The 14,207-nt window shown below is 54.5% G+C and overlaps 1 protein-coding gene across 2 annotated transcripts in view; it reads left to right on the top strand.

Moving 5' to 3' along the window:
• The window catches only part of L1CAM (L1 cell adhesion molecule), a 531,714-nt gene that overhangs the window by 403,464 nt on the left and 114,043 nt on the right, over positions 1 to 14,207 (top strand). For both annotated transcript variants that reach the window (XM_069209429.1, XM_069209428.1), the window contains one exon: positions 5,944 to 6,049. In XM_069209429.1, coding sequence (XP_069065530.1) covers positions 5,944 to 6,049 — 106 coding nt within the window. The remainder of the gene's footprint in view (positions 1 to 5,943; positions 6,050 to 14,207) is intronic.

Here is a 14,207-nt window from a genome sequence, read left to right as displayed (position 1 = left end):
CTCTTTCTTACAGTTCAACAGTTCATCATTCTCTCCCAATTATTTATATTACTTCTACTTTCCCCCACCAATGTTTCTTCCTCTCTCATTCACTCCCAAACGTGCTTTCTGTTTCTCTTGTGTATGTTTTTCTCTCTTTCTCTCCTAGTTTTTCTCCCTGTGGTCCATGTGCCCCCCACACTGTTCTGTGCTCCCTCTGGTCCAGGAGCCCTCTGCCTCCCGCTCTGCACTTCTGGTCCAAGTCCCCCCCACCCGCTGTGCACCCCCACTGATCCAGGTGCCCTCTGCTTCCATCTCTGTGTTCCCTCTGGTGCAGGATCCCTCTGCCTCCATCACTGTGCTCTCTCTGGTTCAGGAGCCCTCTGCCTCCATCACTGTGCTCTCTCTGGTTCAGGAGCCCTCTGCCTCCATCTCTGTGTTCCCTCTGGTCCAGGAGCCCTCTGCCTCCATCTCTGTGTTCCCTCTGGTCCAGGAGCCCTCTGCCTCCATCACTGTGTTCCCTCTGGTCCAGGAGCCCTCTGCCTCCATCTTTGTGCTCTCTCTGGTTCAGGTGCCCCCCACACCGCTCAGTGTTCCCTCGGGACCAGGTGCCCTCTGCCTCACCCTCTGCAGTCCTTCTGGTCCAGGTGCCCCATATCGGCTCTGTGCTCCCTCTAGTCCAGGTGCCCTTTACCTCCATCTCTGTGCTTCTTCTGGTCCAGGTGCCCACTACCTGCCCTTCTGTGCTTCCTCAGGTCCAGGTGCCCATCTACCTCCCCCTCCACGCTCCCTTTGGTCTAGTTGCCCTCTAGCCCTCCTTGACCAGGGCGGGTCTAGGGTGTGGACAAAAGCAGTTTTGATATGCCAAGGACACCGAGTCCATTCTGCGCCGTGCCCTGGCACCTCATTGGTATGCTGTTTGCACCTCCCCATGAGTCTGGAGATGGTGAGATGGACTTTCCGCCTGGCAGCAGGCACAGCCTTGCAGCGTCCTCAGTATGATGTGCTGCCAAGTCCCTTAGCGTCACATTGCCCATGTCTGCCATTATGGCATGCCAAAGCCTTGTCCGGCAGTTGTCCATGCGTGCAGCAGGCCCGAGGCTGGGATATTCAGGGTTGGGACAGCGGTGACTGACACCCAATTAGCAGCCCTGTGAGAGGATTCAGAAGTTACCCTTGGCGGAACTTTCAGAGTTTCACTCTATAGAATTGCGCAGAGTTAATTAAAAACTCCACAAGATTCTGCAGAGGTCCTCGAGCAGCGGAAATTTGGTACATCACGCTGATCGTGCTGATTTGTAGCACCGGAAGCTTATCCCGTTCTGTAAAATCAGCCCTAACTGGACCATGAAGCGCATCAGAGGGCGCTGCTACTTCCTACCACTCGGATTGATTTTCTACTCAAGCGGCAGCTTTCTCAATGGAAGCGTTAGCGACCTGCCACGACACCCTGCCTTAAGAAATTGTGCTGGGAGCCATTATGGTGCCCGAAAATCACACTAAGGGATGCAAATTCTCGCTTGCCAACTTGGCACTGGCGAACTTCTTGTGAGAAAATACTCCGCTATGTGGTGGTTGGCAGAGTTTTGCCCGAACTCCACGCTCCAACCAGAATGCGGAGTAGGCAAAACTCTGCGAATTCCACCGAGAGAGCAGAATTTTTTGCCCACCCCTTCTTAGAAGTGGCGGTGTGTGCTAGGAAGGGCAGGAACGTACTCTAAGAAGACAGATTGCACCAGGCTTGTCAGCAGCTTCCGTGTCATAAGAAAGACTGTACACTACTTATTCTGCCAAGGAAGCGAGCTCTACGTACTCCCGAACTGGACCAGGGTACACTGGTAGCCCAACCCGAGAAATCTGACAGATAAAGCATCTTGGCTGAAGCATGCTTCCAACAGTACTCCTCTGCTGACAAAACAGAGGTGCTGAGGGCGTTATACCCGCAAGCAGTAACAGTCCAATCCACTCTTAGAGCCCAGACTGTATCTTCACCTGTGACGCTGTACCTTTCCGCAAGGTTTGTGCAGCACAAATATCACATGCATGTATGCATACATACGTACCTACATACATAGATGCATTCATGCATGCATATATACATACATATGTACGTACAAATGTACATACATACATAGATGCATGCATGCATACATACATATGTACTTACATGGGTGCATACAAACTTACATACATGCATGCATACATACATGCTTACATACATATATACATGAAATGAAACCTCTCAGTCCAGGTAAAAATAAAATGGCCTCCCTTTGTGTCCCAGTGAAGACTAGTTAAACGTCTTAAACCATCCAAAATGAGCTAACCTCTGCAATCTGGGGCAAGTGACAGCAACTAGAAGATATTATCCTTATTGTGCTGTTGTAACAACCTACAACCCAACAATGGAAGTGTGACATGTAATAAAGTGACACAAACTCTCTGCTGATTACAATTTCCAGCATTTGGAATTATTTTAGGGCCATGATGCATAAAAACAACTAGAATATTGTTAAAGACTGAAGTAAAGGAACAAACTAGAATTGTATGTTCAGTGGCACTCACGTGTACATAATCATGAACTGCTCACTGGAAGCACAACCCGTTGTTACTTTCTTATGACTTGGATTAAAAATGTGATAATATACATAAGAAAGGTCTTTGCACATAACCATGGCCACTGGAACTATGCAATTCTTGCATACTTATGTATTTGTCGCATTTGCCACGTACATCATCATCTGCTGCATAATTTGCAGATTTTAACAAAAAAATGTTTCTGGCTCAAGCAGATCAAAAGTTACAAAAATATACGGACTCGGATTCCTGCGCACTGGAACACTTTTTGCAAAGTTTGACCGGTCATCTTTATGTTGTTTATTATTGTGTTTGGGTATTATATTGTTTCTTATAAGGGTTACCAGACGCTATTACCAGGTGTAAAAATGACAAACTAGTGAAGCAAAACTATCACAAAATGTGCCGCATTATGCCGCATAATATGCATTTTCTTGCTGCATAATTTGTTCAACCCTGCCGCATAATTTGGTCCTCCTCGGCCATATAATTCCAGTGGCCGTGCCATAACAAAGGAAAATACATGCGTCTATAAATGCGTAGAACGGGGACATGAACATAACGACACATGTATTGCGTGCTGTAATGAAATAATGCATATTCAAAATGTAAAAAAGGACTGCAATAACTTAAGGCATGTGACCCTCTGGAGAAAGGCATTAATAAACGCAGTCCTGTGAGGGAACAAATACTGATGGAATAACGAACCCCGCCCAGCAGAGGCGGAGACCTCCACTACCTCTGAGCTAGATACCTAGTCAGAGCCTTCCCCTGGAACCGCCCTTCCAGCTGTATTTATCAAATGTACTATTTAGTGGCCGCAAACTACTAGTCACAACTTGCAACCAGTAGGTATTTTAAAGAGGCGACTTATGTACTATTAGGTTAGTTTGTAAGGATAATTAGATTGAATCGCCATCCTGCCTCTCTAATTTATTCTCACTACGGGGGTCCCACAGTTCTACTTGGTCCTATTGGCCAGAATCACAGGTACGGTGGTCCGCAAGGTTCAGCCGACCACCATACCTGTGACTGATTAATAAAGCAAACTTTTTAAAAAATGCAGCCTGTTTTACCTAAATGAAACTGGGCTGTATTAAACAATACTACTCTTTAATACTTGTATTTATTTATGTTCTGTTACATTCACAAAGGGTTGCAAATGGGATTTCACCTTGCTTGATATGTCAGGAAATGTTCAATGTTTTCTGGCCAGATTTTGGTCACAAAACATTGATACCCAAGATAGTGGTTCGGTATTAGGAAGGGACGCCTACAACACACCCCTTCAGACACTGAGTCAGTATCCATCCAGAATCCCACCTTACAAGTCGGATCAACTTTCAAACTTCTGTAGTGGGATTAATACGTAGAAAAAACTATTTTCACAGTCGCAATTTAGAAATCTGAGTGTTTGCGACCAATGAATCGCTCAGTACTTCAGGCTCAATGTGTTTTTGTGAGTGTTGACGCTGTTTTTCTAGGTGTCGGTGCCGCAGAGCTGTCTCACTGGCCTACTAGGGTGTCAACCTCGAGTCTACTCAGTGGCAGTGCTTGTTATTAATACACCAAAGTACACAGACGGACACCGGTGGGCCCCTACACGTAGAGTGTCCTTTGGGAACCCATAAATGCGCCTCTACAGGAACAGTGTCCTTTGTGAACCAATAAATGAGCCCCTACTTGTAGTGTCCTTTTCGGACCCATAAATAAGCCCCTACATGGTGAGTGTCCTTTGTGGGCCCATAAATGAGCCCCTATAGGTAGAATGTCCTTTGTGGACCCATAAATGAGCCCCTACAGGTATTGTGTCCTTTGTAAACCCATAAATGAGCCCCTATAGGTAGAATTTCCTTTGTGGAGCCATAAATGAGCCCCTACAGGTACAGTGTCCTTTGTGAACCCATAAAGGAGCCCCTACAGGTACAGTGTCCTTTGTGGACCCATAAATGAGCCCCTACATGTACAGTGTCCTTTGTGAACACATAAATGAGTCCCTATAGGTAGAGTGTCCTTTGTGGACCCATAAATGAGCCCCTACAGGTATAGTGTCCTTTGTAAACCCATAAATGAGCCCCTATAGGTAGAATTTCCTTTGTGGAGCCATAAATGAGCCCCTACAGGTACAGTGTCCTTTGTGAACCCATAAAGGAGCCCCTACAGGTACAGTGTCCTTTGTGGACCCATAAATGAGCCCCTACATGTAGACTGTCCTTTGTGAACCCATAAATGAGTCCCTATAGGTAGACTGTCCTTTGTGAACCCATAAATGACCCCCTACATGTAGACTGTCCTTTGTGAACCCATAAATGAGTCCCTATAGGTAGAGTGTCCTTTGTGAACCCATAAGTGAGCTCCTATAGGTAGAGTGTCCGTTGTGGACCCATAAATGAGCCCCTATAGGTAGGGTGTCCTTTGTGGACCCATAAATGAGCCCCTACAGGTAGGGTGTCCTTTGTAAACCCATAAATGAGCCCCTAAATGTAGACTGTCCTTTGTGGACCCATAAATTAGCCCCTACAGGTAGGGTGTCCTTTGTGTACCCATAAATGAGCCCCTACACATAGACTGTCCTTTGTGGACCCATAAGTGAGCTCCTACAGGTATAGTGTCTTTTGTGGGCCCATAAATGAGCCCCTACAGGTAGAGTGTCCTTTCTGAACCCATAAATGACCCCCTACACGTAAAGTGTCCTTTGTGAACCCATAAATGAGCCCCTACAGGTAGGGTGTCCTTTGTGAACCCATAAATGAGGGTAGGGTGTCTTTTGTGAACCCATAAATGAGCCCCTACACGTAGAGTGTCCTTTGTAAATGAGCCCCTACAGGTAGGGTGTCCTTTGTGAACCCATAAATGAGCTCCTACACGTAGAGTGTCCTTTGTGAACCCATAAATGAGCCCCTAGAGGTAGGGTGTCCTTTGTGAACCCATAAATGATCCCCTACACGTAGAGTGTCCTTTGTGAACCCATAAATGAGCCCCTACACATAGAGTGTCTTTTGTGAACCCATAAATGAGCCCCTACAGGTAGGGTGTCCTTTGTGAACCCATAAATGACCCCCTACACGTATAGTGTCCTTTGTGAACCCATAAATGAGCCCCTACAGGTAGGGTGTCCTTTGTGAACCCATAAATGAGCTTCTACAGGTAGGGTGTCCTTTGTCAACCCATAAATGACCCCCTATAGGTAGTGTCCTTTGTGATCCCAGAGATGATCCCATATTTGTCTATGAGTCAATCCTGAAGGCCTTGGTTGTCTCACAGTCTTTCTTCTGTTGTTTTCATCAGTCTCTTGAGTCTTGAGTTGTCTCTCTGTTACCTTCTCACCCTCTCTCTCTCCCCCTCTCTTGTTTTCTCACTCTTCTCCATGTCCCCCTCTCCCTGCAGGGACCATGCCGCCGGTCATCACGGAGCAGTCCCCTGAGACATATGTGGTGTACCCCACCGACAACATCCAGCTGAAGTGCGAGGCCGAAGGCCAGGAGAACCTCATGTAAGTCTGAGGCCTTAGGTTCCTGGACTCAGCAGTCACTGTGAAAGGGGGTTTGGCTCTGTGGAGAGTTGGAATCTTTGGGAATTGCTTTATTTGCTGCAAAATCCACTAGGAATTTCAATACAAACAAAGCTTGCTGCAGGTCAGAGGGGGCACGAGTCAGAAGGAATTGGTGCATGTGAGTGCAGCGCAGCTCCTGACACTGGTGACGGTGTGTGTGACGCTGGTGACGGTGTGTGCAGCGCAGCTCCTGACACTGGTGATGGTGTGTGCGTGTGAGTGCAGCTCCTGACACTGGTGACGGTGTGTGTGACGCTGGTGACGGTGTGTGCGTGTGAGTGCAGCACAGCTCCTGACACTGGTGACGGTGTGTGTGTGTGAGTGCAGTGCAGCTCCTGACCCTGGTGACGGTGTGTGTGACGCTGGTGACGGTGTGTGCAGCGCAGCTCCTGACACTGGTGATGGTGTGTGCGTGTGAGTGCAGCTCCTGACACTGGTGACGGTGTGTGTGACGCTGGTGACGGTGTGTGCGTGTGAGTGCAGCACAGCTCCTGACACTGGTGACGGTGTGTGTGACGCTGGTGACGGTGTGTGCGTGTGAGTGCAGCGCAGCTCCTGACACTGGTGACGGTGTGTGTGACGCTGGTGACGGTGTGTGCAGCGCAGCTCCTGACACTGGTGATGGTGTGTGCGTGTGAGTGCAGCTCCTGACACTGGTGACGGTGTGTGTGACGCTGGTGACGGTGTGTGCGTGTGAGTGCAGCACAGCTCCTGACACTGGTGACGGTGTGTGTGTGTGAGTGCAGTGCAGCTCCTGACCCTGGTGACGGTGTGTGCGTGTGAGTGCAGCGCAGCTCCTGACACTGGTGACGGCGTGTGCGTGACACTGGTGACGGTGTGTGAGTGCAGCGCAGCTCCTGACACTGGTGATGGTGTGTGCGTGTGAGTGCAGCTCCTGACACTGGTGACGGTGTGTGTGACGCTGGTGACGGTGTGTGCGTGTGAGTGCAGCACAGCTCCTGACACTGGTGACGGTGTGTGTGTGTGAGTGCAGTGCAGCTCCTGACCCTGGTGACGGTGTGTGCGTGTGAGTGCAGCGCAGCTCCTGACACTGGTGACGGCGTGTGCGTGACACTGGTGACGGTGTGTGAGTGCAGCGCAGCTCCTGACACTGGTGATGGTGTGTGCTTGTGAGTGCAGCGCAGCTCCTGACTCAGGTGACGGTGTGAGCGTGTGAGTGCAGCGCAGCTCCTGACACTGGTGACGGCGTGTGCGTGACGCTGGTGACGGTGTGTGCAGCGCAGCTCCTGACACTGGTGATGGTGTGTGCTTGTGAGTGCAGTTCCTGACACTGGTGACGGTGTGTGTGTGTGAGTGCAGCGCAGCTCCTGACACTGGTGACGGCGTGTGCGTGACGCTGGTGACGGTGTGTGCAGCGCAGCTCCTGTCACTGGTGACGGTGTGTGCGTGTGAGTGCAGCGCAGCTCCTGACTCAGGTGACGGTGTGAGCGTGTGAGTGCAGCGCAGCTCCTGACTCAGGTGACGGTGTGAGCGTGTGAGTGCAGCGCAGCTCCTGACACTGGTGACGGTGTGTGCGTGTGAGTGCTGCGCAGCTCCTGACACTGGTGACGGCGTGTGTGTGACACTGGTGATGGTGTGTGTGAGTGCAGCGCAGCTCCTGACACTGGTACGGTGTGTGCGTGTGAGTGCTGCGCAGCTCCTGACACTGGTGGCGGTGTGTGCATGTGAGTGCAGCGCAGCTACTGACGCTGGTGACGGTGTGTGCATGTGAGTGCAGCGCAGCTCCTGACCCTGGTGACGGTGTGTCCGTGTGAGTGCAGCGCAGCTCCTGACTCAGGTGGCGGTGTGTGCATGTGACTGCAGCGCAGCTGCTGACGCTGGTGACGGTGTGTGCATGTGAGTGCAGCGCAGCTCCTGACCCTGGTGATGGTGTGTCCGTGTGAGTGCAGCGCAGCTCCTGACACTGGTACGGTGTGTGCGTGTGAGTGCTGCGCAGCTCCTGACACTGGTGACGGTGTGTGCATGTGAGTGCAGCGCAGCTCCTGACCCTGGTGACGGTGTGTGCTTGTGAGTGCAGTGCAGCTCCTGACACTGGTGACGGTGTGTGCATGTGAGTGCAGCGCAGCTCCTGTCACTGGTGACGGTGTGTGCGTGTGAGTGCAGCGCAGCTCCTGACTCAGGTGACGGTGTGAGCGTGTGAGTGCAGCGCAGCTCCTGACACTGGTGACGGTGTGTGCGTGTGAGTGCTGCGCAGCTCCTGACACTGGTGACGGCGTGTGTGTGACACTGGTGATGGTGTGTGTGAGTGCAGCGCAGCTCCTGACACTGGTACGGTGTGTGCGTGTGAGTGCTGCGCAGCTCCTGACACTGGTGGCGGTGTGTGCATGTGAGTGCAGCGCAGCTACTGACGCTGGTGACGGTGTGTGCATGTGAGTGCAGCGCAGCTCCTGACCCTGGTGACGGTGTGTCCGTGTGAGTGCAGCGCAGCTCCTGACTCAGGTGGCGGTGTGTGCATGTGACTGCAGCGCAGCTGCTGACGCTGGTGACGGTGTGTGCATGTGAGTGCAGCGCAGCTCCTGACCCTGGTGATGGTATGTCCGTGTGAGTGCAGCGCAGCTCCTGACACTGGTACGGTGTGTGCGTGTGAGTGCTGCGCAGCTCCTGACACTGGTGACGGTGTGTGCATGTGAGTGCAGCGCAGCTCCTGACCCTGGTGACGGTGTGTGCTTGTGAGTGCAGTGCAGCTCCTGACACTGGTGACGGTGTGTGCATGTGAGTGCAGCGCAGCTCCTGACACTGGTACGGTGTGTGCGTGTGAGTGCAGCGCAGCTCCTGACCCTGGTGACGGTGTGTGCATGTGAGTGCAGCGCAGCTCCTGACCCTGGTGACGGTGTGTGCATGTGAGTGCAGCGCAGCTCCTGACCCTGGTGACGGTGTGTCCGTGTGAGTGGAGCGCAGCTCCTGACACTGGTGACGGCGTGTGCATGTGAGTGCTGCGCAGCTCCTGACACTGGTGACGGTGTGTGCATGTGAGTGCAGCGCAGCTCCTGACCCTGGTGACGGTGTGTCCGTGTGAGTGGAGCGCAGCTCCTGACACTGGAGACTGCGTGTGCGTGACGCTGGTGACGGTGTGTGAGTGCAGCGCAGCTCCTGACACTGGTGACGGTGTGTGAGTGCAGCGCAGCTCCTGACCCTGGTGACGGTGTGTCCGTGTGAGTGCAGCGCAGCTCCTGACAGTGGTACGGTGTGTGCGTGTGAGTGCAGCCAGCTCCTGACACTGGTGATGGTGTGTGCATGTGAGTGCAGTGCAGCTCCTGACCCTGGTGACGGTGTGTCCGTGTGAGTGCAGCGCAGCTCCTGACCCTGGTGACGGTGTGAGCGTGTGAGTGCAGCGCAGCTCCTGACCCTGGTGACGGTGTGAGCGTGTGAGTGCAGCGCAGCTCCTGACCCTGGTGACGGTGTGAGCGTGTGAGTGCAGCGCAGCTCCTGACCCTGGTGACGGTGTGTCCGTGTGAGTGCAGCGCACCTCCTGACACTGGAGACTGCGTGTGCGTGACACTGGTGACGGTGTGTGAGTGCAGCGCAGCTCCTGACTCTGGTGATGGTATGTGAGTGCAGCACAGCTCCTGACATTGGTGACGGTGCGTGCGTGTGAGTGCAGCGCAGCTCCTGACACTGGTGACGGTGTGTGCGTGTGAGTGCAGCGCAGCTCCTGACACTGGTGATGGTGTGTGCTTGTGAGTGCAGCTCCTGACACTGGTGACGGTGTGTGTGACGCTGGTGACGGTGTGTGCAGCGCAGCTCCTGACACTGGTGATGGTGTGTGCGTGTGAGTGCAGCTCCTGACACTGGTGACGGTGTGTGTGACGCTGGTGACGGTGTGTGCGTGTGAGTGCAGCACAGCTCCTGACACTGGTGACGGTGTGTGTGTGTGAGTGCAGTGCAGCTCCTGACCCTGGTGACGGTGTGTGCGTGTGAGTGCAGCGCAGCTCCTGACACTGGTGACGGCGTGTGCGTGACACTGGTGACGGTGTGTGAGTGCAGCGCAGCTCCTGACACTGGTGATGGTGTGTGCTTGTGAGTGCAGCGCAGCTCCTGACTCAGGTGACGGTGTGAGCGTGTGAGTGCAGCGCAGCTCCTGACACTGGTGACGGCGTGTGCGTGACGCTGGTGACGGTGTGTGCAGCGCAGCTCCTGACACTGGTGATGGTGTGTGCTTGTGAGTGCAGTTCCTGACACTGGTGACGGTGTGTGTGTGTGAGTGCAGCGCAGCTCCTGACACTGGTGACGGCGTGTGCGTGACGCTGGTGACGGTGGGTGTGTGTGAGTGCAACACAGCTCCTGACTCAGGTGACGGTGTGAGCGTGTGAGTGCAGCGCAGCTCCTGACTCAGGTGACGGTGTGAGCGTGTGAGTGCTGCGCAGCTCCTGACACTGGTGACGGCGTGTGTGTGACACTGGTGATGGTGTGTGTGAGTGCAGCGCAGCTCCTGACACTGGTACGGTGTGTGCGTGTGAGTGCTGCGCAGCTCCTGACACTGGTGGCGGTGTGTGCATGTGAGTGCAGCGCAGCTACTGACGCTGGTGACGGTGTGTGCATGTGAGTGCAGCGCAGCTCCTGACCCTGGTGACGGTGTGTCCGTGTGAGTGCAGCGCAGCTCCTGACTCAGGTGGCGGTGTGTGCATGTGACTGCAGCGCAGCTGCTGACGCTGGTGACGGTGTGTGCATGTGAGTGCAGCGCAGCTCCTGACCCTGGTGATGGTGTGTCCGTGTGAGTGCAGCGCAGCTCCTGACACTGGTACGGTGTGTGCGTGTGAGTGCTGCGCAGCTCCTGACACTGGTGACGGTGTGTGCATGTGAGTGCAGCGCAGCTCCTGACCCTGGTGACGGTGTGTGCTTGTGAGTGCAGTGCAGCTCCTGACACTGGTGACGGTGTGTGCATGTGAGTGCAGCGCAGCTCCTGTCACTGGTGACGGTGTGTGCGTGTGAGTGCAGCGCAGCTCCTGACTCAGGTGACGGTGTGAGCGTGTGAGTGCAGCGCAGCTCCTGACACTGGTGACGGTGTGTGCGTGTGAGTGCTGCGCAGCTCCTGACACTGGTGACGGCGTGTGTGTGACACTGGTGATGGTGTGTGTGAGTGCAGCGCAGCTCCTGACACTGGTACGGTGTGTGCGTGTGAGTGCTGCGCAGCTCCTGACACTGGTGGCGGTGTGTGCATGTGAGTGCAGCGCAGCTACTGACGCTGGTGACGGTGTGTGCATGTGAGTGCAGCGCAGCTCCTGACCCTGGTGACGGTGTGTCCGTGTGAGTGCAGCGCAGCTCCTGACTCAGGTGGCGGTGTGTGCATGTGACTGCAGCGCAGCTGCTGACGCTGGTGACGGTGTGTGCATGTGAGTGCAGCGCAGCTCCTGACCCTGGTGATGGTGTGTCCGTGTGAGTGCAGCGCAGCTCCTGACACTGGTACGGTGTGTGCGTGTGAGTGCTGCGCAGCTCCTGACACTGGTGACGGTGTGTGCATGTGAGTGCAGCGCAGCTCCTGACCCTGGTGACGGTGTGTGCTTGTGAGTGCAGTGCAGCTCCTGACACTGGTGACGGTGTGTGCATGTGAGTGCAGCGCAGCTCCTGACTCAGGTGACGGTGTGTGCGTGTGAGTGCAGCGCAGCTCCTGACCCTGGTGACGGTGTGAGCGTGTGAGTGCAGCGCAGCTCCTGACCCTGGTGACGGTGTGTGCATGTGAGTGCAGTGCAGCTCCTGACCCTGGTGACGGTGTGTCCGTGTGAGTGGAGCGCAGCTCCTGACACTGGTGACGGCGTGTGCGTGACGCTGATGACGGTGTGTGCATGTGAGTGCAGCGCACCTCCTGACACTGGAGACTGCGTGTGCGTGACGCTGGTGACGGTGTGTGAGTGCAGCGCAGCTCCTGACACTGGTGACGGTGTGTCCGTGTGAGTGCAGCGCAGCTCCTGACTCAGGTGACGGTGTGTGCGTGTGAGTGCAGCCAGCTCCTGACACTGGTGACGGTGTGTGCATGTGAGTGCAGCGCAGCTCCTGTCACTGGTGACGGTGTGTCCGTGTGAGTGCAGCGCAGCTCCTGACCCTGGTGACGGTGTGAGCGTGTGAGTGCAGCGCAGCTCCTGACCCTGGTGACGGCGTGTGCATGTGAGTGCAGCGCAGCTCCTGACACTGGAGACTGCGTGTGCGTGACACTGGTGACGGTGTGTGAGTGCAGCGCAGCTCCTGACACTGGTGACGGTGTGTCCGTGTGAGTGCAGCGCAGCTCCTGACTCTGGTGATGGTGTGTGAGTGCAGCACAGCTCCTGACATTGGTGACGGTGCGTGCGTGTGAGTGCAGCGCAGCTCCTGACACTGGTGACGGTGTGTGCGTGTGAGTGCAGCGCAGCTCCTGACACTGGTGATGGTGTGTGCTTGTGAGTGCAGTTCCTGACACTGGTGACGGTGTGTGCGTGTGAGTGCAGCGCAGCTCCTGACACTGGTGATGGTGTGTGCTTGTGAGTGCAGCGCAGCTCCTGACACTGGTGACGGTGTGTGCGTGTGAGTGCAGCGCAGCTCCTGACACTGGTGACGGTGTGTGCGTGTGAGTGCAGCGCAGCTCCTGACACTGGTGACGGTGTGTGCATGTGAGTGCAGCGCACCTCCTGACTCAGGATGAAAGCTGCCCTCCTGATTCTGCAATGCAAGTCCCACCATGAGGGCGCGGGGTGAAAGTGTAGAAAGCTACTTCCGGTTGGAGGGGTCTTCTTTGAGTTGGTTTGGAGACTTTAAGGGATCTTGGAGGCCTTCACGAATGCGATACCAGTTCAGCGCACGAGTTTTTGAATAAGGGTTGGGAGGTCTTCCTTTGTCCCCCTCCTTCCCATCTGTGGTGAGCAGAGCACTGGCCCCTCCCTTACTGTCCCCCGAGTGAGCCACTAATGTCCTCTACCACCTTCCCACGTCACCTAGACCTTCAGATGCCTAACACCCTGGGTAATATCACTCCATGCCACCGTGGGCTCTTGGGTTGGTGTCCATCTTCTCATGGTGCCTCCCCTCCCACCGTGGACTCTTGGGTTGGTGTCATCTTCTCATGGCCCCTCCCCTCCCACCGTGGGCTCTTGGGTTGGTGTCATCTTCTCATGGCCCCTCCCCTCCCACCATGGGCTCTTGGGTTAGAGTCCATCTTCTCATGGTGCCTCCCCTCCCACCGTGGACTCTTGGGTTGGTGTCATCTTCTCATGGCCCCTCCCCTCCCACTGTGGGCTCTTGGGTTGGTGTCATCTTCTCATGGCCCCTCCCCTCCCACCATGGGCTCTTGGGTTAGAGTCCATCTTCTCATGGCACCTCCCCTCCCACCGTGGGCTCTTGGGTTGGTGTCCATCTTCTTCTGGCACCTTACCTCACCTACCACCATGGGCTCCAGGGTTGGTGCCCATCTTCTGATGGCACATCACCTGCCAGCATGGGCTCTTGGGTTGGTGCCCATCTTCTCATGGAAACTCCCTTACTGGCCCTTAAATTTGTTCCCCACTTCCCTTGCCAGGTTGCTGCCTTTGCTAGAACTTGAGTTGACTTCCACTGTACTCTACACCACTCCCGATGCCATTGCTACTTAGTCATTGGGCTGGTTTTTATAGCAGTAGTATGGCATCTCTCCCTCGGATCCTTGGGTTGCCTGGATTCATTTCCTGGTACCTCTCCTGCTGCTGCTGGTCCCACGGCTGGCATCCATCATACACTGGCAGCCCTCCTGCTGGACCTTCAGTTGGTGTCCATCCAACCGTGGCACCGCTCCTGCTGCTGCTGCTCTTTGATTTGGCTTCCATCGTACTCCGCCATCTCTCCTGCTCCTGTGTCTTCTTCTGTTGGCAAACCATCATAACTCAGCATCTTCCTGCTGCCACTGGTCCTTAGTTTGGTTTTCATAACAACTTGGCACCTCTTCCACTGGTCCTTAAGATGAGACCCGTTACATCCTGGTTCCTGCTGGTCCTTAGGTTCCCATCATTATATGTTGGCATCTCTCCTGCTGGTATTTGAGTTGGCTTCCATCATACTTTAGCACCTCCCTGAGTTGACTATGGCGGGTCCTATTCTGTTGACCTTTATCATACCTGGCACTCCTGGTCCTCGGGCTGGT

The sequence above is a fragment of the Pleurodeles waltl genome, chromosome 10 (genome assembly GCF_031143425.1).
Source record: "Pleurodeles waltl isolate 20211129_DDA chromosome 10, aPleWal1.hap1.20221129, whole genome shotgun sequence".
Classification (NCBI taxonomy): domain Eukaryota; kingdom Metazoa; phylum Chordata; class Amphibia; order Caudata; family Salamandridae; genus Pleurodeles; species Pleurodeles waltl.
The sequence above is the reverse complement of the archived record's forward strand: the minus strand, read 5'-3'. Positions and strand labels throughout refer to the sequence as shown.